Source organism: Penicillium griseofulvum (assembly GCF_001561935.1).
Source record: "Penicillium griseofulvum strain PG3 chromosome Unknown contig_11, whole genome shotgun sequence".
Classification (NCBI taxonomy): domain Eukaryota; kingdom Fungi; phylum Ascomycota; class Eurotiomycetes; order Eurotiales; family Aspergillaceae; genus Penicillium; species Penicillium griseofulvum.
This window is the reverse complement of record NW_024467432.1, coordinates 295,780-317,592: the sequence shown is the minus strand read 5'-3', so window position 1 is coordinate 317,592 and position 21,813 is coordinate 295,780. Positions and strand designations below refer to the sequence as shown.

At 47.2% G+C, this 21,813-nt stretch overlaps 10 protein-coding genes across 10 annotated transcripts; 4 read left to right on the top strand and 6 right to left on the bottom strand.

Moving 5' to 3' along the window:
* Positions 1 to 17: 17 nt before the first annotated feature.
* On the bottom strand, positions 18 to 1,753 carry PGRI_086380 (D-3-phosphoglycerate dehydrogenase; the record flags this gene model as incomplete). The annotated part of the gene is made up of 7 exons (XM_040796352.1): positions 18 to 46; positions 101 to 182; positions 249 to 307; positions 359 to 401; positions 456 to 1,045; positions 1,101 to 1,408; positions 1,473 to 1,753. 7 exons carry the CDS (start codon positions 1,751 to 1,753, stop codon positions 18 to 20), a joined length of 1,392 nt encoding a protein of 463 aa, XP_040650890.1.
* Positions 1,754 to 2,457: 704 nt separating this feature from the next.
* Positions 2,458 to 4,195, bottom strand: PGRI_086370 (serine--tRNA ligase SES1; the record flags this gene model as incomplete). Its single annotated transcript, XM_040796351.1, has 7 exons — positions 2,458 to 2,622; positions 2,675 to 3,043; positions 3,094 to 3,184; positions 3,239 to 3,660; positions 3,729 to 3,890; positions 3,942 to 4,012; positions 4,063 to 4,195. The coding sequence occupies 7 exons, from the start codon at positions 4,193 to 4,195 to the stop codon at positions 2,458 to 2,460; spliced, it is 1,413 nt and encodes a 470-aa protein (XP_040650889.1).
* Positions 4,196 to 4,817: 622 nt separating this feature from the next.
* rhbA (Rheb family small GTPase rhbA) lies at positions 4,818 to 5,557 on the bottom strand (the record flags this gene model as incomplete). Its single annotated transcript, XM_040796350.1, has 4 exons — positions 4,818 to 5,057; positions 5,118 to 5,246; positions 5,298 to 5,437; positions 5,503 to 5,557. The coding sequence occupies 4 exons, from the start codon at positions 5,555 to 5,557 to the stop codon at positions 4,818 to 4,820; spliced, it is 564 nt and encodes a 187-aa protein (XP_040650888.1).
* A 559-nt stretch (positions 5,558 to 6,116) lies between these two features.
* PGRI_086350 (WAPL family protein) lies at positions 6,117 to 8,631 on the bottom strand (the record flags this gene model as incomplete). The annotated part of the gene is made up of 2 exons (XM_040796349.1): positions 6,117 to 6,395; positions 6,460 to 8,631. The coding sequence occupies 2 exons, from the start codon at positions 8,629 to 8,631 to the stop codon at positions 6,117 to 6,119; spliced, it is 2,451 nt and encodes an 816-aa protein (XP_040650887.1).
* Positions 8,632 to 9,240: 609 nt separating this feature from the next.
* On the top strand, positions 9,241 to 10,154 carry PGRI_086340 (uracil phosphoribosyltransferase; the record flags this gene model as incomplete). The annotated part of the gene is made up of 4 exons (XM_040796348.1): positions 9,241 to 9,395; positions 9,457 to 9,815; positions 9,876 to 10,047; positions 10,103 to 10,154. 4 exons carry the CDS (start codon positions 9,241 to 9,243, stop codon positions 10,152 to 10,154), a joined length of 738 nt encoding a protein of 245 aa, XP_040650886.1.
* Positions 10,155 to 10,515: 361 nt separating this feature from the next.
* On the bottom strand, positions 10,516 to 11,005 carry PGRI_086330 (transcription elongation factor 1 family protein; the record flags this gene model as incomplete). The annotated part of the gene is made up of 3 exons (XM_040796347.1): positions 10,516 to 10,694; positions 10,755 to 10,893; positions 10,949 to 11,005. 3 exons carry the CDS (start codon positions 11,003 to 11,005, stop codon positions 10,516 to 10,518), a joined length of 375 nt encoding a protein of 124 aa, XP_040650885.1.
* A 773-nt stretch (positions 11,006 to 11,778) lies between these two features.
* Positions 11,779 to 12,841, top strand: rps1 (40S ribosomal protein eS1; the record flags this gene model as incomplete). Its single annotated transcript, XM_040796346.1, has 5 exons — positions 11,779 to 11,792; positions 11,901 to 11,985; positions 12,039 to 12,064; positions 12,129 to 12,630; positions 12,698 to 12,841. 5 exons carry the CDS (start codon positions 11,779 to 11,781, stop codon positions 12,839 to 12,841), a joined length of 771 nt encoding a protein of 256 aa, XP_040650884.1.
* Positions 12,842 to 14,501: 1,660 nt separating this feature from the next.
* Positions 14,502 to 14,911, top strand: PGRI_086310 (uncharacterized protein; the record flags this gene model as incomplete). The annotated part of the gene is made up of 2 exons (XM_040796345.1): positions 14,502 to 14,605; positions 14,665 to 14,911. The coding sequence occupies 2 exons, from the start codon at positions 14,502 to 14,504 to the stop codon at positions 14,909 to 14,911; spliced, it is 351 nt and encodes a 116-aa protein (XP_040650883.1).
* A 414-nt stretch (positions 14,912 to 15,325) lies between these two features.
* PGRI_086300 (putative nuclear pore complex subunit Nup133) lies at positions 15,326 to 19,425 on the bottom strand (the record flags this gene model as incomplete). The annotated part of the gene is made up of 4 exons (XM_040796344.1): positions 15,326 to 15,567; positions 15,625 to 18,924; positions 18,993 to 19,062; positions 19,135 to 19,425. 4 exons carry the CDS (start codon positions 19,423 to 19,425, stop codon positions 15,326 to 15,328), a joined length of 3,903 nt encoding a protein of 1,300 aa, XP_040650882.1.
* A 1,046-nt stretch (positions 19,426 to 20,471) lies between these two features.
* On the top strand, positions 20,472 to 21,641 carry PGRI_086290 (ACP S-malonyltransferase; the record flags this gene model as incomplete). The annotated part of the gene is made up of 1 exon (XM_040796343.1): positions 20,472 to 21,641. The coding sequence occupies one exon, from the start codon at positions 20,472 to 20,474 to the stop codon at positions 21,639 to 21,641; it is 1,170 nt and encodes a 389-aa protein (XP_040650881.1).
* Between the last annotated feature and the right edge of the window lie 172 nt (positions 21,642 to 21,813).

The window sequence follows — 21,813 nt, the reverse complement described above, 5'->3', positions numbered from 1 at the left end:
GTTTTTGGGTCGGTTGTTTAGTACAACACGCGGGTCATGATGCGAGCTGGAGCGGTGTTAGCCCCAAGTTCATGGGAAAGAGAAAAGGATGCGATCTTACAAGGAAGGCTCTCGAGGCTGGTATACAATTCCTTGATGGTAGCAGTGTCCACGTTGCTGATATCGGCCATCAGATAGGCGACCTAGATACAATTAGCTTCTGCTGTCTTTCTTAGAATGAAAAGAATGAAAAGCATGGATAAACCTACATCGCCTCTGCTATCGGTCATCTGCTTGTCGACGTTGTGATCACCAATAATCTCGTTGACTGTGGTCTTGTCAGTTAAAAGATCACTTCATTTGACCAAATTCACTGTACCTTTCCTCAACACTCCAGGGATGTTCTTGTGGATGTAGATGACCTAGAAAACATCAGTACCGTTGCAAAACCGGAAATCTTGCACAAGGAAACTTACACGAGCGTGGTTAGGCTCATCCATTGTCAAGGAACGGAGGACAACCTCGGGCATGTTGACAGCACCGAGGGTGGAACCCTCGTTAGCATATCGGACCAGAGCCTGGGCAACTTCGACACCAATAGCCTTCTGAGCCTCTTCGGTACTTCCACCGATATGGGGGGTCAGGATAAGGTTCTTAAGTGAGCGCAGATCAGCTCCCCAGCTGTTCAGCTCATTGTTGAAGTAGTCACCGTTTCCGGCGGGCTCATTGGGATACACATCCAGAGCGGCACCAGCGATCTTACCACTGCGCATGGCGTCGATAAGTGAGGGGATATCCACAACGGTTCCTCGGCTGGCGTTGATCAAGTAGCTGCCCTTCTTCATCTTCTCGAACTGCTTCTGTCCAATCATGCCCTTGGTCTCGGCAATCTCGGGAACGTGGCAGGTAATGAAATCGGCTTCGGCCAAGAGCTCATCCAATGTGGCCACCTGGCGAGCGGTACCCAATGACATGATGTTGAGCACGTCGTAGTAGATAACCGACATTCCCATTGCCTCAGCCAATACGGACAGCTGGGCACCGATGTGGCCATATCCAATGATACCTGAAAGGTCAGCGAAATACCCCGGAAATGGCAGAATTGTTGGGATATTACGTACCAATGGTCTTTCCTCGGATCTCCCAGCAACCGTTGCTCACCTTGTTCCAGGTACCAGCGTGCATCTCGCTGGAACGATCACCCAATTGACGTGCAAGCATGACCATTTCACCAATGACCAACTCGGCGACACTGCGAGAGTTGCTGAAGGGAGAGTTGAAGACGGCAATACCCTGCTCAGCGGCATATTGAAGGTCGACCTGGTTGGTACCGATACAGAAGCAACCGATGACGATAAGGTTCTTGGCTTCCTTCAAGACTCGTGCGGTGAGCTTGGTCTTGGAGCGAATACCGATAACGTGGACATCACTGCAATACAATACAATCCATGAGCTTTGTGAGTCACCGGAAGGGAAGTTAGATTGGGACCCACCGAATCTTCTCAATGAGCTGATCTTCTGAGAGGGAAGACTTCAGGAATTCCACCTGGTAGCCTTGCTTGGAAAGAATCTCACGGCCAGTCTGGTTGACATTCTCCAGGAGCAGGACCTTAATATCTGTCGTAGCGAAGGGCTTCAAGTGCTTAGCATTGACTGGAACTGTACGGTTGAGAACAGAGCTGTGGCTGGACGGAGAGTTGAAGGAGGCACTGGGGGAGGTAGCGAGGATGGCCGCTTCGTCCTGACGAGGACGGATATCTCTTGCGATTGACATGATGTGTGTGTGTGTGTGTGTGTGTCGGAGATTGAAGAGAAACAATGAAGATGTGAATAGGTGGACCACAAGGTCCCGGGATGACTCTTAATAGACATTAAGTAAGCCCCAGTTCTCCGGAATCGGACTCGGTGACTCTTATTTCGGGAATCTACCTTTTATAGCTACATGCATTTAGTAAATATATCTAGTACTTATGATCAATTGATTCCTTTTATTATAATTGAATAGATATTGAGATATATAATGTATACTCTCTCTCTGTGTATTTTATTGAGGGGCATCGCGGGGTGCCTTTTTTTTTTTTTTTTTTTTTTACTTTTTAAAGTTCTGACCAATCACATGTAGATCACATGCTAAACTTATCTACTTTGGGAAATTGCGTGCTTAATCTATATCTACAACAACATACATCTATGGAATCTATGAATTACATAGTCAAACATGCTCTAATGATGATTTCAGAATTGGAATCTATTAGAAGTATTGAAAAAAAATGCCCGACGCCATTGCTGGGGTAAGTTTGACTTACAACTGCCGGACGGCATGTTCTAAGTCATGTCAGTATAACCTAAAAAGAAAATCTGAGAAGACTGTCCAAATACAAGGCCGCATAAGCGACCATTCTTGTTATGCCTATGAATCATGAATCAAACTATCGTAATTTGTAATTTGTATCTCAAGGTACATTGTGGGATATCTCCTTAAACCTGAAGACCTTGCATCTTTTTGGTGGCATCATCGGTGCCCTTGGTAGCCTTCCCCTTGGCCTTGGTGGATGTGCTGTCCTTGGGAAGTTCCTTGGTATAAGGAAGGAACTCAGGAGCACCGGGAATGTATTTCCGCAGTACCTCGGGAACCTCGATACCCTAAATAATAGTCAGTTACTGTTGAAATTACCATTGAACCTTCGACACTTACATCTTCTTTCTGGTAGTTCTCAAGCAGACAGCAGAGCGTACGCTCGGTTGCGCACAGGGTGGAGTTCAGCGCATGGACATAAGTCTTCTTGATATCGGTGGCCTTCTTCGTGCCGTACCGGATCTCCAGAGCACGGGACTGGTAGTCGGTACAGTTGGAGCAAGAAACAAGCTCCTTGTACTCCTGCTGGAATGGGAACCAGGCCTCGAGATCGTACTTCTTGGATGCTGCGTTGTTTAGGGCGCCGGAAACAATGGCGACAATGTTGTAAGGGAGTTTGAGGGACTGGTAAAATTCTTCTGAAGTGCTGATCATGTCCTCAAACGCTTGCCATGAATCCTCGGGCTTTGTAAGAACAAACTGCTCGATCTGCATGGGGTTAGAAAGTGAGAATCCAGGGCTTTTGGATCTATTCTAACCTTTTCAAATTGGTGAACACGGAAGATACCCCAGGCATCTTTTCCGTGAGATCCAGCCTCCTTGCGGTAGCATGTGCTGTAACCGGCATACCTATTTCCTTTATTAGCAAACATTACTTAATCCTGGACGATACAGGAGTCTTACTTGATGGGCAGATCCTTGTCCTGGAGCCACTCGCTGTCGTGTAGGGCGGACAATGGTTGTTCGGAGGTAGCAATGAGGTACTTGTCAGTTGACTTATCCTCGCTCTCGGTGACCTTATACAACTCTTCGTCGAATTGCTCAAGCTGCGCGGTCTTCGCCATGAGATCCTTGAGCATGAATTGAGGGGGCTGGTTGGGAGTGTAGCCCTTGTTGAAGAGGAACTCCAGACCATAGTTGATAAGAGCCAAGTTGAGGAAAAGACCATAGCCAGTCAAGCAGTATCCACGGTGCCCAACAATCTTGACACCACGCTCGGGGTCATATCCATCAAGACGAGTCAACACTTCGTGGTGGGAGAGACAGCCTGGCTTCTGCAATTCGGCGTTCTCGGGGGTCCATGTCTTGATCAGCTTGTTGTCCGCCTGTAGCCAGAAAACCCCGTGTTAGTCTCGCGGCGCATGTAATCCCCAGGCGACTTAAGAGCCCATACCTCATCGTTGCTCACGGGCACGGATTCGTGAACGTAGTTTCCAATCGTGCGAATCTTGCGGTCGCGTTGAACCTCCTTAGCGACAGCAGATTCCTCGAGTTCCTTCTTCTTTGCCTCGAGTTCTGCCTTTTGTGCGAGCAACTCGGTTGCGTCTTCCTTGTTCTAAGAACGGGTTAGCATCTCCATACACTAAGCTTTCGGGGAAATGCCGACCTTTTTCTTCATTCCAATTGCCTTCTGAACTCCATTGATCTGAGAGCCCATCTGTGTGACCTCATATCGAGCTAAATCTATCAGTAAGGTTCCGCGAACATTAGAAGAAAAGAAGCCATACCGCGTCGTGCCTCTTCATAGAGCGCGACAACTTCATCGACGGTCTCCTCTGGAGCAAATCGCTTCCGCTGGCTCTCCTTGATCTTCTTGAGATCACCACCGCGCTCAGTAACAAAGTCGGCAAGGTCCAGCATATTGGCGATTGGAGTTCAAAGGTTCAGGGAAGTGGTAGAGGGGTGACTCAAATTGTGGAGGGGTAAAAACGAGGAAAATCTAAGTGCGTGCATCCACGCACTTGTGCATCAAGCGCCGCATTACTTAATCGATAAGGCGCTCCAATGCTCCACAACCTCTTTACTTCCAAATAAAGTAATTATGACCACGGATGTTCCTATAGATCAATCTAATTTCAATATTTCGCTGAACTTATAGAAGCCTGTTTAAATTGAGATTCATTACTCTATGCATGGTACCGATCCATGTTCCCTTACCGACCCTAAAACTCATTATTCATGCAATAACCCAAAGGTTCCACCAGAAAGACGCAATAGACGAAGGAAATAGAACCAAAAGACGGCCTCCAGAAGAAGCCATCACGCTGTTATCAAATTGGCGTTGATCTCTAAGTCGATAATCAAGTCAGCAAACAAGACATCCGTAGATCTGAATTGAGTGAACATCAAAGCAAGGGATAATATTGTCAGCTTCAATGAAGAGATATTCCTTGTTTCTTGACTCAGAGATCCAGAGATCAAGAGATGGCTTCGCTTACCATCTCTGGGAGAAGCACACGTGTTCCAGTTGAAGGCATCCGTACTACATCAAAGTGCACTTGTTGTTCCCAGTTGGTTGTGAGGGATTTTGAGACTTCTCAACCTCTCCTATCATGAGATCAAAGGCTTTCGAGACATTGAAATCAAGGAAAGCGCTAGCCTCGGTGAAAGCGCAGCCGAGCTCCTCCGCTAATTGCCGTCCGTCATCAAGAGTAACTTGGCGGTGATCGGGCTTGAGATCACTCTTGTTTCCTACTATAACAAGCGGTACATCATCCGCTCCCTAGAGAAAAGATTAGATGCTAATTCATGAGTACTCGTTATGGGGAGGGCGGTGACTAACGAGGTGGTTCAGAATCTTGTCGCGAATCACCCGCACCATATCAAATGACTGGCGCGATGTCACTGAATAGACAATGATATATCCATGAATTCCAATGAAATGCTTGGAGTTCAAGATACTATATTCGTCCTGTAGAATGGTCTTAGTAACCAATCGGCATCTCACACGGAGATTACCTACCTGTCCTGCAGTGTCGACGATCTCAGTTGCATAGTCCTGCCCGTTGTGCTTGATAATCCGGCTGAATGTGTTCTCGATTGTAGGGTAATAGCTTTCCACAAAGTGGTGCTCGACGAAGCGAACCGTGAGGGATGATTTACCTATTAAAAGATAAATGTTAGTTCTTCGCAATTATAACGATTTAGATTGAACAAGGGGTTCTTACCCACGGAGCGACTGCCAACGATTGCGATCTTTCTCTGCTTAGGCGCGGAAGGCATCTTGTACGGTGTGGTAAGACTCAGCTAAACCACCAATGTGAATAGGAGATGATGATGATACAGCTAGGTGAGCGGTATACTTTGATTGATAAACCTGGATCAACGAAATATTCAGAGACAAAATGGGACCTGCTCAGAAATCAGGTCGTCGGGGGGTGGCAAATCCCTCGAAGCATGCGGAGCTCCAACTCCTTGTAACCTGCAAACAATGCAAACGGCAGTTTCTCCAACTCATACAAAATAACCTGTAGCTACGTTCTATGATTGCTAAATCTTTATAGAACTGCAAAACAGAAATTAATAAATCTCACTTTCCTTAGTTGAGATCTCGACTTGAGGTTATTATTATGATCTTAATCAGTGGTGGACATCTCAGGTGGATATGCATGTGGACCATTCTAGCGTAAATGGTTCAATTAAAAGTAACAAGGAAAAGGGGTATCAAAAGCTGCCAACAGACCAATAAATTCATGTCATCGGGTCTAAAAGATGCTGGTAGAAAAGACCAAGCGCGCGCTAATATGCCGTCAAGCGACACATGTATAGCGCAGAACGCTCATCATTGCTCTGCCAGTCGAATCCGAGTGATAAGTTCTTGTAACCTGGACAGGAACCCACTCGCCGGTTGTCCCTGGGTTGGAAAAGTGGAGATCTCTTGTTCAATCTTCTGATGATATTGCAGGAACTCATCAACGGTAGATATTACCGCTGTCAATCCCTTGGGAGCGAGTGAGCTCTTAATTTTAGATCGAGGCTCAGGATCCAAACTGAGTGTTAGCAAAAGGACGGCCAAATATCCCACGGCGACATTATGGTGTACTTCCAAGACCGAATGAGCCTAAGCAGATCCAGTTAGTCCAATGCGTTGGCAAAAGGGAAACCAAAACATATCAAAAACCTACCGTGGAGATGGAATCGACATGAGTCATAAATAAATGCAAGAGTTGATCAAGGAAAGTCCTTGAGGAACCAGCAGAGCGAAGAAAAATCGATCTTGATGCTTCACTTTGTTCAGTCAGGTTGATAAGTGCGCCAAGCGCCAATATCACGCTGTCCAGAGAATTGTTCGCTTGCCCAAGCGCATCTTCAGTCAAATCACCGAAGTTCGCAGAGACAATGTGAACCAGCCCCCCGACCATCTCCGGGGTTGCAAATCTATCACAGAGAAGGGGGTTGCTGTTGGTGATGTTTAAGATAAGTCGGATGTAGAGAGGTTGTATTTGGCTGACAGTGCCCGGCTCCAAACAGAGAAGGTTATGCAGCTCAGAGAGCGGGTCTAGAATATCCCAATGCTCTTTTGTGAACGACTCAGCCAATGCAGTAGAAGCTTCCAAGATTGAAAAGCCCATGCACAGTATCTGAGAACTCTCCGGGTGTATATTCTCCAACGAAATACAACGTTGGCTTTCGGACACAAGCGCTTGTACCAACGGTTTCAGAAGAGATGTGGAAAGGCTAGGGCTCTCGCCTTTGGTTTGCATTGTGGAAATTGTGGATTGCAGGCAGTACAATGCCAAAATGCACGGGGATAGTTTCGACAAGGTAGTGCCAGGAAATAACATAGCGGCTATCTGTGGAATGGTATTCCCAAGTGTCTTTTGCAAGGGCCGAGAAAGTCCGCCGGCTTGAGCTTTTGCGGCCACTAGTATATCGTCTTGCATGCTCAATAAGGCAGGCGATGCATCTAGAAGCTTAGGCCACGCGGAAGTTGCAAGAACATAAGACATGTGTCCGTCTGATGAACCCAGTGCGTAGGCACAGAAAGCCAGGATAGTGGGGATTACCTGGAGATCCATGGACAGACAATCCACAAGCCTTTTGTCAAAATTGCATTCGACAAACCGTCGTTTGAGTCCAGTATCCAGAAGTTTGCCACACAGTTGGAGGAAGGCACTGCATCGACCCATCAACGAGTTTTGCGGATCTTCGATATCCTCGAAGATAGACTCGACGGCGCCTCGGTAACGGGCGTTTCCTCCAGCTTGTCTAAGTTCATGAATACTTCGGACAGATCCATCCTCGTTGGTATCCTCATTTGGCACGATTAAGCGGGCTGTGGAAGTAGCCTCATAATTCAGCTGGCGTTGAACAGACTGAGAGCGGTGCTTCGGACCAGAAGCATTGTCCATCGAAAGATCCTCTGGCGTAATCATATCATCCAAAAAAGAACGCTGACGTGCATACGTGACCCGGGAACCTCGTAAATGAGAAGGGAGTGAGGCGGGGGAGCCCTGAATGTGACTTTCGGCGGGACCCTCATTTACAGTCGCACTTGGTGAAGCTCGGTCAGGAGAGGTTGGGTTCGGAGACGGCTGGCTATCAGCGAGGCCCTCTGTTGAAGTTCCAACTTCTGGAGAAGTTATAACCGGGTCTTCGGTGATCCCGAGCGAGTCAATCAGTCTTTTCCGACCAGGGGTGATGTTCGCTTTAGTAGTATAGCCCTGGTTGATGTCCGGCGAGCTCTTTCGCATGGACGCTGCATCCTCTATGCTCTCATCGTTTGATACACTCGTTTCATGCTCGAGAGCAGATACCTTAGGCTGGCTACGCACAGACCTCCCTCTCCTTGGCGATCTCACGGAGCTTGTCTCCTGATCGGGTTCTGGCATTTTGGCCAATGGCCTCCGGCGATCGGGCATCCTCTTCCCCGTTTGGGGTGACATGTTATTATCCCCATTTTCTGGCTTGCTTGGCTTCTCCGATCGCGTAGTCGCAAGAACGGCCTTGTTTCCTTCGGGGCTATATCGCCTTCGCTTTCTCTGGACCATGGACATCTGCTCATCATCTGAAGAAGGGAAGTCATACACGTTAGATTCTGTAATGGGTTTTGGTTGTGCAAGACCTCGAGTCCTGGTCGTTTCTACCGGTCCAGACGGTTTATCCCCATTTTTGTCGCGCTGCGACTTGGTGTACAATGGCCGTGAGAGACGCGACGACCTCGGCAAGGGCATTTCTTTGGGAGTTGCTCTAGTGTCAGATGAGCGCATAGGCTTTTCGGTAGTCGATGGAGGTTGACTTTTGGCAGTAGAACCATAGGTTACGAGTCGTCGATTCCGAGGTTGTGAGTTATCCATCTTCGGTTCACAAAGCGGGCGAAAGTAAATGCGCACGCGTTGTTTGATAGATTCGACCAGGAAATCTGATTCTCAGAGGGCAATCAAGGTATGCCAAGGAGCAATTGGATGGATTGAGTAAAACGTAGTCGTTTCTCGAGACGAAGCCATGTCCTTGCGAAGTTCAATGGAGCTTACACACGCTCAAAGGGTGTGGCGCAGTCATCAAAGAAGAGACACCCTTAGGTAATCAATGAGAGAGGTTTGAATTGCCTAGAAATTTCCTTTTTGTTAAGATAACTGACAGCACCGAGGTTCTAGGAGGTGATGCAAGTGATAGGTGATAAGAGGCGGAGGGGGGCGAGATGGGGCAGAATCACCCACTGCGGTATAGCTTCTTAAAGATATAGAAAAAAGATAAGAGAAAAACCCTACATGCTTCCCCGCTCTTGGCTTGTAGAGACATATTGTCGCTCACTGTCCTTTTCTACCCCTCTCTAGATTCTCGTGTTTAAAAGGTAAGACTGTTGTCTTGAAACTTCTCCGGTGCTTCCATATTCTAACGACTTTTTTTTTCTTTTCAGTCCAACGACCCACATTCACACACACATCTTTTGACCCAGCAAAATCATGGCTAGCAAAGAGACAGGTCCTTCTCCTGCGCAGGGCGTTGGTCCTCTATATCGTCCCGATGGCGAGAAGCCTACTGCGACAGTCTCTAAGGAAGTCTCTTATGAGAATGTCCACGTGCTACCTCAAACACCCCAGTTGATTGCTCTCTTGACGTGAGGACCCATTTTCTACATTTAAGGTAAACCTTAAACTCATGTTTCGTGCCAAAAATAGGATGATTAGAGACAAGAGAACAAGCCGTGCCGACTTCATCTTCTATTCCAACCGCATCATTCGGTTGTTGGTGGAGGAAGGCTTGAACCACCTCCCCGTTGTTGAGCAGTCCATCACTACCCCCGTTGGACGGTCCTACCTTGGTGTCAAATTCGAAGGAAAGATTTGTGGTGTGTCTATTATGCGCGCCGGTGAGGCTATGGAACAAGGATTGCGCGACTGCTGCCGATCTGTTCGCATTGGAAAAATTCTCATCCAGCGCGACGAGGAGACCTGCATGCCCAAACTGTTTTACGATAAGCTGCCTACTGACATTGCTAACCGCTGGGTCCTTCTTCTTGACCCCATGTTTGCGACTGGTGAGTTGAGCTTGTTCTACAATACCCATGGTCACCCAGCTAATTTTTTTTTTCTTCCAGGTGGTTCTGCAACTCTGGCTGTTGAGACATTGATCGAAAGAGGTGTTCCTGAGCACCGCATCCTATTCCTCAACCTCATTGCCAGCCCGTCTGGTGTTGCTGAGTTTGCGGAAAGATTCCCTAAACTCCGGGTCGTGACCTCGTTCATTGATCAAGGATTGGATGAGAAGAAGTGAGAGAATATTGCACCCTTGAATAGTGCGATTGCCATGCTGACTGATTGATAGGTATATTATCCCCGGCCTGGGAGATTTCGGCGACAGATATTACTCTATGTAAAAGTGCTGTTTTCTACCACGTTGAAAGGAACATCGGTGGTTAAAGGATCACTTGGAAATTCTGAAGAATTCAGTATTCCATTTTCCATCCATTTCTCAGTCTGTTTCAGATGCCATAAGGCACTTCCATGTCGCCATACAAGTCACCTATTTAGAGTTGACTTGATGGCCGGTAGTGGGGTAGAGGTCTAGATGGTTGGTCTAGATAAGTGAGACACTTCTTGGGGTTTGGGATATACGATAAGCATATGCAACAAGAATATGCAGCAAGAATATCAAATACCATGGCATGTACATACAAGAATCTCATGACTCAATTGTTGTTAATATGCCTTAATGCGCCGTTCGCCGTCATCCCATGATCAGTAGTCATCATCATAGCTATCGCCCTGCGCAGTCTCTTCTGGAATGCCCTGCTTGCTGATCCCTCTCTGTCCTGACTGGCTTGGGTTCGGTGCGTCATATTGATTGGCGGTGTCCTTCGCAACTGCATCACATGCATCTACCCAATCCGAATAGACATCCACGGGGGCAGAGAGATCTGTAAAGGGTTTGTGTTAGAATAGTTTAGACCAATATCTTGGGATAATAATTAACTCACAATTGATACCAGTTTGGAACTTCTGGCCACAAACTTTGCAAGAAAGATCGCCTAGGCCAAGCTTCTTGTCTAACTTGACGATCACAGAGTTCTCATGGTTGCAAAAGAGACAGGAAAAGGTGGTAGCGAGAGGTTCCCTCTATATTGTATGGTCAGTGCTAGGTGCACAACTTGGCAGCATATGATTCACTTACCTTTTTGGGCCCCTGGGGCTTCGAGCTTGACTTCTTGCGCTTGCCCTGTATGAACATTGTGAATTAATATCTATTCACGGTCGGGATAGTCTAGATGGTCAAGTAGGGATAAATTGAAGCGCATACCATGTTTATGTTAACCTGCGATACAGGATTTGAAATGTAAGAGAAGGGATGAGAGGGAAGGTGAAGCAATAAGTCTTGCGTCGCGTGGAGGGCAGGAGCAGACCCGCGGTATGGATGCCAAGGCGACTGCCTAATTTGGAATCGGAATAATAAGCATCCATCTTCCGACATGTGATGTCAATCGGTGGCAACGATCTACATTGTACAATACAATGTACACTCCAGGGCTATGTGGAAATGGTTTCTATGTATTATGCTAGTTTAAGACTTGGAGGGAGCTCAATGCTGATTTTGAGGGAAGAGTATGTATATGTGTTGATTTTGGAAAATGGTATACCATTCTAATACACAAGTATACAAATATACGCATGTAAGTGTACAACAGTTACAAGGAACATTTTAGCGCCAATAGCGTATGATCTATTGTAACGGCCAACGATCTCAATCTATGGATTTAATACAAAGTAATCTCCAGGGCTGACAGACTCTATGATGACATAATGTGATGACATAATGATCTGGGGCTTTTTTAATGTTCGATCACATGATCTTGTCTTATTACATAATCAGCTAGGGCCCGCGCACTCGCTTAGCCGAGTTTTCTGTGGGTTTTCAACCCTCCCAGTCGAGTGTCGAAACCCTCTGAGCGCGCGGTGCGATACCTTTGTCTGTCTTCCAACAACACACAGATACGACTCGCAAACATGGCTGTTGGAAAGTAAGCGCCCTATTCTTCACCCTTTTCCTGCTTTCAATTTATCGAATTACTTGCGCATCTACGACATCCATTGAATTCACGAACGGACGGCTAATTCTCATCGTTCAGGAACAAGCGTCTATCTAAGGGTAAGAAGGGTATCAAGAAGCGCACAGTCGACCCCTTCACTCGCAAGGACGAGTACTCCGTGAAGGTGTGTTCTATCCCTCTCATCCCCTATGCGCACAATGCTAATCGTCTCGACAGGCTCCTTCCACCTTCCAGACCCGCGAGTATGCACACCACCCGAATCGAATATGGCGAATTTTGAGTTGGATTGGCTAACGGAATTATCAGTGTCGGTAAGACTCTGGTCAACCGCACCAGCGGTTTGAAGAACGCCAACGACTCCCTCAAGGGCCGTATCTTCGAGGTCTCCCTCGCCGACCTCCAGAACGATGAGGACCACGCCTTCCGCAAGGTCAAGCTCCGCGTCGACGAGATCCAGGGCAAGAACTGCCTGACCAACTTCCACGGTCTCGACTTCACTACCGACAAGCTCCGTTCCCTTGTCCGCAAGTGGCAGACTCTGATTGAGGCCAACATCACCGTGAAGACCACTGACGACTACCTCCTCCGCCTGTTCGCCATTGCCTTCACCAAGAGACGCCCCAACCAGATCAAGAAGACCACCTACGCCGCTTCCTCCCAGATCCGTGCCATCCGCAAGAAGATGGTCGAGATCATCCAGCGCGAGGCTTCCACCTGCACCCTCTCTCAGCTCACCCACAAGCTCATCCCCGAGGTTATTGGACGTGAGATCGAGAAGTCCACCCAGGGCATCTACCCCCTGCAGAATGTTCGTTTCACGCCCTCAGACCAGACTGGAATATTGCACATACGGTTGCTAACACGCATATCTACAGGTCCACATTCGCAAGGTTAAGCTCCTCAAGTCCCCCAAGTTCGATCTCGGTGCTCTCCTTGCTCTGCACGGAGAGTCCGCGACTGATGACAAGGGCCAGAAGGTTGAGCGTGAGTTCAAGGAGACCGTTCTCGAGAATGTTTAAAGGTTATGTCAATGCAGTGGTGTCACGTACTGGTCAGCCGGGGCAAATCATTGTCTTCTGGTCATAGGAAAAGAAAAAAGTTCAAACGTGTATGACAGATTCGAACTGGCGTGGAACTTTTAGCTACGCGTTACCAGTCTTAGACATGATCCCAAAAATTCAAGGGTAGTAGTTCATTTCATGTTCAATATTTTTGCTACCGTGTAAAAAGGTGCATTGTGTAGACTCTACACCTTCGGGGTGTATGCTTGGTACAACTAGATGATGTTCCATGCTTCGTCTCTGTACTTCATTTAGCCCCATACTCGGTTCATCTTCCGTGTGTCTAGTGCGAACTGTGGAGAGCGACAGTGAGTTCCAGTTCATGATCGATCTAATATAAATGAGGTATGACCGGTGATAGTTCTAGTTATATGTTATATTCCAGAGTTTTGATAGAGATAGACTACAAAACAGTAGTACGTCTATAATTAGGGTCGAGGTTCAAGACTTTTAAAAGAACGAAAAAAAATGCATTAGAGTGGATGCAGTATTACAGATATTCATTGGTGGCTGTAAGGCCACAATGATTGCATGTCAATACGTTTGATAGGACGAGTGTCTCTTAGGTTGCTCCGCTCTCTCTTTCTTTTAAGTCGTGAAATTCCCCGCTAGACTCGAAGAAACTTAGTCCCGGGAGATGTTATATTGTGATTTCTGGGGTATCACACTCCCGATATAGTTTCAAACTTGGAGATAGTCGGTAGTCTTCTATACTTAGTAATTGCGAAGTGCAATTGCTTATATACAGCAGCGATTAGTACATGTATACATTGTTGTCTCGGTACTTATTAGTGATAATGAGGAAACTACCTAGGTAGATATTCATTCGGCGACAGGTGTGAATTGTTTAGAGGCAGTTTTACAGGGTCTAGATGTATGTAATATGGTACAATTCGAAGATATTCAATAGCATACATAGTAGTCATACTAAGGTGCTTTCAAAGCCCTAGTTATACTACGCATAATAAAGCGTCATGTCCGTAGATCATACATAAGCGGGTGGTTTCAACGGAGAGAATTATCATTCATGGGCAAAATACAAGCATGAGTAGGTTCTATTAGGTCAAGCAACTGTTTGTTATGCTTAAATATGTGTTCTTCCATACATCCATAAGTACTATTTACCGAATTGGTATGTTCGCCACCCTCAAAGTGGGAAGTATATGGCAAACCACGATGCCCTCGAGGCAATTCGTATATCTTCAAGATATAATAGTATTTGATGGACAGTCTGTTTCTTATTTCTTTTTCTTATTAATGTCCATATTCCATATCATCTATATATTCTATATAAAAAAAAAGGAGGAAAGAAAGTTGAGCTCCTACCCCCGCACTCTCTCACTTGGTATGAGGTCACGAGTCCCCCTCTGATTGCATGATAGTCTCCCCTGTTTCCTATTTCCTGTTTCCTGTTTCTTTCTTTCCCATCTGAATTTCATCTTTCAATATCTTGGGCGTCTACATTTGAGACCAGTAAGCATCCATATCACATATGTACTTCCATTCAATCTTCCTTGGCAATATATACTTGCCATATCAATCCATCCTACTAACATAACAAAACCAACTAGTGACTCGCTCACACAAAACCAACGACCGTGAACACCAAGCCGAGGGCATGATGGGTACCCGTGACAATATACCACGCTACTTTGCCAAGTCTGGCCCAACTGACGCTGACCCTCGCAAGACAAAGAAAGACGGAGGTGGCAAAGGCAATTGGTAAGCAATTCATCCCAGAATCACCTATTTTCATTCAACTAATACTTGCATTATTACAGGGGCCGATCGGGTGACGAAATGCAGGACACTGACTACTCCTTTGCCAATGCTAGACGTCGATCCAACAGTAGCACTCAGGGTCTGGCCGACTTCAACACCAAATTCGAGGCTTTTGAACCAGAGCCTGTTTTCGAGGAAGAGGTTGACGACAAGGACATGGCTACCGCGAATGAAAATGCCGTGACCAAGGTCGAGAGTGCCAGCAGCAATGAGAGTGTGGCCGATCATGAGGGAAGGAAGTATTAGGGAATCTCGGCTATCGCTGCGACGATTTGATTCCTTCAATCCACTCTGAATGTTAGGTTCTGGATGTTAAGTAGGCCGGAACATGAACAAGGTAACCCTAGGGGTCATGACTCGGTGACCTGGGGAATCAATATCTTTTTATTGTATGAGAGTATGAGAAAACAATCTGAATCAACGTAACATTCATATTTCACTGTAAAAATGAGTCTGTGATCAAGTACGTAGTTTGGGGGTTTACTGAAGGCCCAAATAATACAACATTGAATCTCTTGAGATTTCATACATACAACATATTATGACCCACTGGCCACTGGATAACTGAGTAACAATATTGAAAACGCCATTTCAACCCCAACCCACGTCAATTGTAGAGAAAATTCAATCGTTTGATCCAGCAACTTTACCATCACAGGTCTATTGGGGGGGCGATATATGGACCTCTGAAGTTTCCCGGAGGTTTTGGAACCAGAAATCAAGTTTTCCGACTTCAATGCACTGCCGCAAAATATCATTTTCGGTCTCAAGGTCGGACGCCACACGAGATTTTTGCTCTGGTCGGAACCGTGAGACAAGAATGTCGGAATCGGAATCAGTCATCAGAGCCTCTGCGGGGGAGAGAGGCGTGTAGAGAGAGTGCGGACCAGCCCTTCGAGGTTCTAGATATATCATGTTAGTTACATCGATAGTCCAATTTATGTTTGGAACAAACTCACCTTCCAAGCATGCAGTTAGTGATCGGTAGAGCGCCGTGTCGGCGACCGAGTTGTGTGCATTGCCGTTGGGCCCCTCAGCAGCTTTGCCCCGAGCTACCCAATCATCTTTGATCAAGCACCGTCGCCAGATCAACCTCTGCAAGGCCTTGAGGTATGATGGGTCTCGCTGGCCATAGCGTCCATAGTCCAGAACCTGTAAGGCGAGATGGAACTCGCTTGGTACAAGTTCGCTCTCTCCATCATCTGCAAGCTGACCAGGTCCCATCAACGTCAAAATATCAATCAGACCATCGGCACCGACAACCTGCCGGTCGATCAAGGTAGAGAGGGCTTCGCTCAGAATTTCATGAAGCGATGGCCGATCTTCGAAGATATGATCTCCGTACTGACCGACCGCTAGTTCAACTTCTGCCTTTCGGTCAATAGCACCCTGCAGGATAGGCTGCATGTGTCCGTAGAGAATGTCTTGGATCCCATCGACCTCAACATAATCATCGAGACGTTTCACATCCTCTTGCAAAGTAGAGGCCGCAACGGAAGAATCCATTCGCTCCTGCGTGGCTAGCTTGCCTAGCTTGGCTAGCGAGATCTCTACCCGGTGGCTCCACAAGTCTTTCTCACCAAGTGCTAGATTCTCCAATGAGGCTGCGGCAGTGTTATAATCGTCTTCACCGGTGACATCGTTAATCCAGCTCAGGCGAGCATATGCGGGGTTACTTCGAAGGAATCGAGTGATAGCAGTTTGGTATTTTCGCATGGTAAACAGAATTCCTGAACAACCCATCGCAATCTGCCGGGAGAAGTATGCATCCGCCCATGCATCGCCAAATTTGTCGAAATACTTCGCGATCAATTGGTCGGCATCGATCTCAGTTTGATTCGTGGAAACATCACTCGGTGCTTCTGTACGCGAATGTTGACTTGCCTTTTGGTCTTGAAGCTCGATGATCAACTCGACCAACGCTCCCATGTCTTGGAAGCTTTCTGCCAACTCAACAGCATCGGCAAGATGGTCGATACCAGCCAGTTTGAAGAGTTGCCATTTGCGGTCTTCAACATGGGTCTGTTCAATAGAGACGCTCTCGTCCATTAATTTGGGATCTCCTTGAGCAGAAAGCCATCGAGTTCGTTCGCGATGCATTTGACCAACCACCCGAAGGTGTCGATAGCAGTTCTTCGCAACTTGATTCAAAACGTGTGCGTCAGGGGTATCTGCAGCCGATGCGGGCGCTTTCCATGACCGGCAACTATCCAGTTCCAAATCAAGTAAATCCCCTGCTTCGGAGTAACCAACACCTCTCGATGTCCAGAACTCAGGAAGATCTTCATATCCATCGGCAAGCACACCATCCTCCAGGAAGTCTTCACGAAGACCATAAAGTGCAACGTGCTCATCGCGATACCGGAAAGCAGTCTCCGTGACCGCTAGGAACAGCTCACTGGCCGCCAGGATCTTCTCTGACAATGTGCGCGTAGGGTTAGAAGTGTTGCCGCGGCCGGACTTGATTGCGTTCCTGATCCAAGGGATGATATGCTCCATGCGGTAAGAGTCTCTCAGGAACCATTGGCGCACCGGATCTGTCTCTCCGTGCTGTGGGTTGATTGGAGTCTTGAATTTGTCGTGCATGGATCCAATGACATGACCGAGGAAAGACTCCTCGTCTCCATTCTTGATCTTGCAAGCCTCTTGAATCTTCCATATAGCTCTTTGTGCTGCAATTTTTTCTGCACCCCACAGCAACTCCCACCTTGCTGGTCGACTTAAAGGATTGCCTTGGCGTGACAGCAATGAGGCAAGATCATCCAGTGCCTTTGCTCTCAACCGGAGGTTCTGCTCTAGTGAAATAGCAGTGGTGGGAATGAAGCGAGTGTCGGATTGGAGTAGCTCCCTGCAGATTTCCAAAGATGCTTGCTCCATTTCAGATGGAGGGAAGTTCAAGTCACCCTCGCTGGATAGATCTAACGGATTCTTTGCCATGGTCCCAAAGAAAACCGCCTGCTCAAGCTTGTGCTTGGCTGTGACCTGAGGCTCATCGACATCTTGTTCTGTTCCAGGACGAGGAAGTGCCGTCACACGAATAACACCGAAATTCCGGAGCATGAGCACACATGCCGCGCAAGGCGAATCGTTCGATTGGTCCTCTGCGATGGACCCCAGTATTTCGTGATCTGTGCCAGAGCGGAAGTGAATGGTGTCTTGGAAAGGTAGAGGCAACTTGTTGGAATCGAGAAGCAGTTGTGAGGATGGACTCTCTTCGACACTTGTCAACGACAAGATAACAAGAGACTGTCCAATAAGGATGAAAGCCGTTTCTTCTGGTTTCGGCACAAATATCTTGGGTTTTGAGGTTTCGAGCAGGGAGGCAGAAATATGGCGAAGATCCACGGTATGCGTCGACACAACGCGAAATTCGTTTCCTGACAAGTGAACCTGAACCACGACCAGCTCCCTAGTTTCCAACCATTGAGGCGACTTAACAACCATATAGAGGCGCCAGGACCCATCGGGAAGTTGAACAGCACCATCGGGGGCAGAGAACGCAAAATCCACGACTTTGAGCTCTGGATCATTTGTTGAGTTCGTATGATGTTCAGGAAGGGCCGAGAGAATCTCATCCTTGAGATCGTATCGTTTTTTGAGGGTGTTCCCGTGGTTCCAATGTGTGTCCCATATCTCAACCAGTCCGGCCGAAGTTGCAATAATGACATCTCGCTGGCCGCGTTGATGAGAACCACCGGCCCGAACGGCAGTGACCTCTTTTCTCCAAGACCCGCTTGCGAAGACGTTCTTGATGCCCCCGAAAATTCCACCACCTCCGGTCCCTGCAGTGCTTCTGAGGAAATTCACGAGCACCGAGGGCTTTCCCTGCGGGTCTCTCAGGGTGATGTGTGCTACTCGTCCGGACGAGAATGTAACGATGATTCCCGAAGGCTCTGCATTGAGTATTTCCGTGGCATACTCACCGGAAAGCATGCTAGGGGTGGATCCTTGGATGCCATTCTGCTTTTGTCGGGATAGACCCAGTGACGCGGCACTGGACACAGTCTCCCAGTAAATGACTTTTCCTGTAGAAGGGATGATAACTAAGAGCCCCGGGTGGTCTCCTGTAGCCGTGGATAATAGAACTCCGAGTGGGACAGCGCCTTTGGGATCTCTGCAAGACTCCGGAATCGATACCGTGAACGTCTCCGACGGAGATGGGGACGAAGCGGGCGCAGAATAGGGCCACACAATGGCATGTGAGCGGGTTAATGCTAGTGCGTAAGCAGGACCAGGTCCGAAAAAGCACTTGAGGGGTTCTGCGTTCAAAGAGTGAGTGTCAACAAACCGCAACCCAAAGTGAAAAAAAGCTATGGAATTGAGATACCTGTTTGTAAGCCCCGAATTTGATCTGGCAAAGATGGCAGTTGATCAACGGTGTAGAAGTCTGTGCTTGACTTTGAATCCAGCAAGTTAGCACTTTGAACTTGAGGGTTTGAAGGAAGCGCAAAGATATGAAAGCAACTTACCAGAACGATTGTCCCCTCATTGTTGTTTCCAGATCCATCGCCTTGCTTCGCAACACGGGCTGACAGATGTGTCTCGGTATTGATCTGATCAGTAGGGGTAATGTCGCCGTTTGGCGCAGTGGGGGTTGGTAATTTTGCGAGCTCACGACCAAGGTTGGTATCGGAAGGGGATTCGTCTGGGCGACGCAAAACAGAGCGCTGCCTCTTGGCCTTTGGTGGTTTGACAGAGTCATCTGAGCTTGTGCGCTGGCGTCGACGAGTATTGCGACCACCGGCTTTAGGGACGAACATTTTGAATATGTACGCTACCTGTAGTCGCGAACACGCTAGCCGGCGAAAGCTTTGAAGGTTGCTGACCTTTGGAGGTCCTATTCACACTTTAAGGTTGAGGCAAGGTCGGAGATGAGATAACGATTAAGATAAATGGAGAAGAAAGCTCTCCCAAGAAGATGCGTTTGAATTGGAGCAGGTGATAGCACGGCGATAGGGTTGGTCAATAACAATCGAGGATGTTTGTCCGAAGGCGGTGAGACAACACATAGTACCCTGTTGTGCAGGTCGGTACAATGCGTGTGTAATTTATTATGTACTATAAATGTATACTATGTATTGATGGTGTACATATGTTATGTGTGTATGTAGTATGTACCTTATAGAGAGTACTCACAATCCAAATACATTTTAGGAACAAAATCTCCATAACAAATAGTAATTTCAATTGACTACAGAATAATGTTCTATATCAACTGTCCCTACTCTGCTTATTGAAATGTGGGGCTATCCAGGGCTACAAATACCAACAGTATACAATAGTACACCAATCTCAATTAGGTATTTAGCTATACTTGTATGAGGTACAAGTACGTAGGTAAGTACTTGCATATTGATTGCTTTCGGAATATGAATTACAATCGATATAACATATAAGAATCATCTAAGCTATACTGTAGGCCTATTCGAGTCTAGGTAGTATACAGTTGATGATATGTGGAAATCTTTTCATAGCCGATTACCCCGAAAAAAGGAGCTCACGTGAATCCCACGTCTAACCCCACGCGGAGTCCACTACTCCCCCTTCATAAACACCAGCATGGCCTAAAGAACACTCCCTCGCTCCATGGGATAGCGTATCTCACCCTCACAACTACGAAATAGCCACCATGCTCATATGTTGTGTTGATACGGTCAAGATCAAGGCCCCCAAGGGTTGCTTAGGGCTACAACTATAGAAATGATGCTCTCACGCTTGTCGCATCCCAGAGGTCACCTCCGACTAAGATCCATTGTACATGTCGCATCACAAGTTTCGACTGCACCTTTGAGAATAACAAACATTAATGTTCTGCCATTCAGACGAGACCTGCACACTGCCCTCTTCTTCCCGGGTTTGTACCGCCTCAACCCCCCTTTTACCTCCGAGCGTCAAATGGCCGCTAATACACACAATAGGACATGGAGTCCAAAGAGTTGGCATGGCCAACGCCTGGATAGAAAGCTTTCCCCACACCGCGGCTAAGGTTTTGGACGAGATGGACAGCACCTTAGGGTTCAAACTATCCAGCATCATATCCGATGGCCCCAACTCGAAGCTCAACAAAACGGAAAATTCACAGCCTGCAGTTATGGCGATCTCAGTCCTGATACTTCGTATTCTGGAGCAGGAGTTCGGATTTGACACTAAATCTCGGGTTGATGTTACGCTAGGACATAGCCTTGGGGAGTTCTCCGCATTGGTTGCCGGAGGCTATCTTGAATTCGGGGACGCTTTAAAATTAGTTCGTGGTCGTGCTGAAATGATGGCCCAGTGTACGCGCCAGTTGACTGAGCAATCAGGTGAAACATATGGCATGGTTGCACTTCTCTGTGAACCTGAGCACCTGGAAGATTTGCTTCGAACGGTTCAGGAATTTATTGGTCCCGAATCACCGGGGATTGAAATCGACAGGGATCATCGGGTCCCATCAATTCAGCAAGTTGTGGTCGCAAACATCAACTCGAAAAATCAAATCGTGCTTAGTGGTAGTCTTGACCGAATCAAAATCCTTCTGGTCCAAATGCGCCAGTTTGGAGGTCACGACCCACGGGCTGTCAGACTGAAAAGTGACAGTCCGTTCCATAGCCCCGCTATGGCGCTAGCTACGGATTATATGAGAGGCGCTATCGAGAAAATCAACATCACATTCCCGGCATCAGTTCCTTGCATATCAAATGTTTCCGCCTTACCCTTTCAGTCTAAGGAAGACATCAAGGATCTACTTTCAAGGCAGTGCACTGATACAGTGAGATGGTGGGATAGCATTCGCTATCTTCATCAGGAACGAGGCGTGAGGCGTTGGATCGGAATTGGACCCGGAAAAGTCGGCAGGAATTTGGTTGGCAAGGAGGTTGGAAGAGTTGACACCAAAGGGGGTGGTGTGTGGGCTGTTTGCGATCCTCGTGAAATGTCAGAGATCATGCTTGCCCTGGAGCAGACTGAAGTCGAAACTAAGACCGCCAACCTGAATTAACATGATGACACAAAATGTTCATCTTTTTACTGTCTGTTTATTATATTCAGAATCCTCATGACTTATACACCATAAGAATTGGAAATCCGTGGGGAATTAAAGAATAAAGGCATAATATGGCTATATTGTCCGAATGATTTGATGCTGTCTAATCTGAATATATTTCCAATGT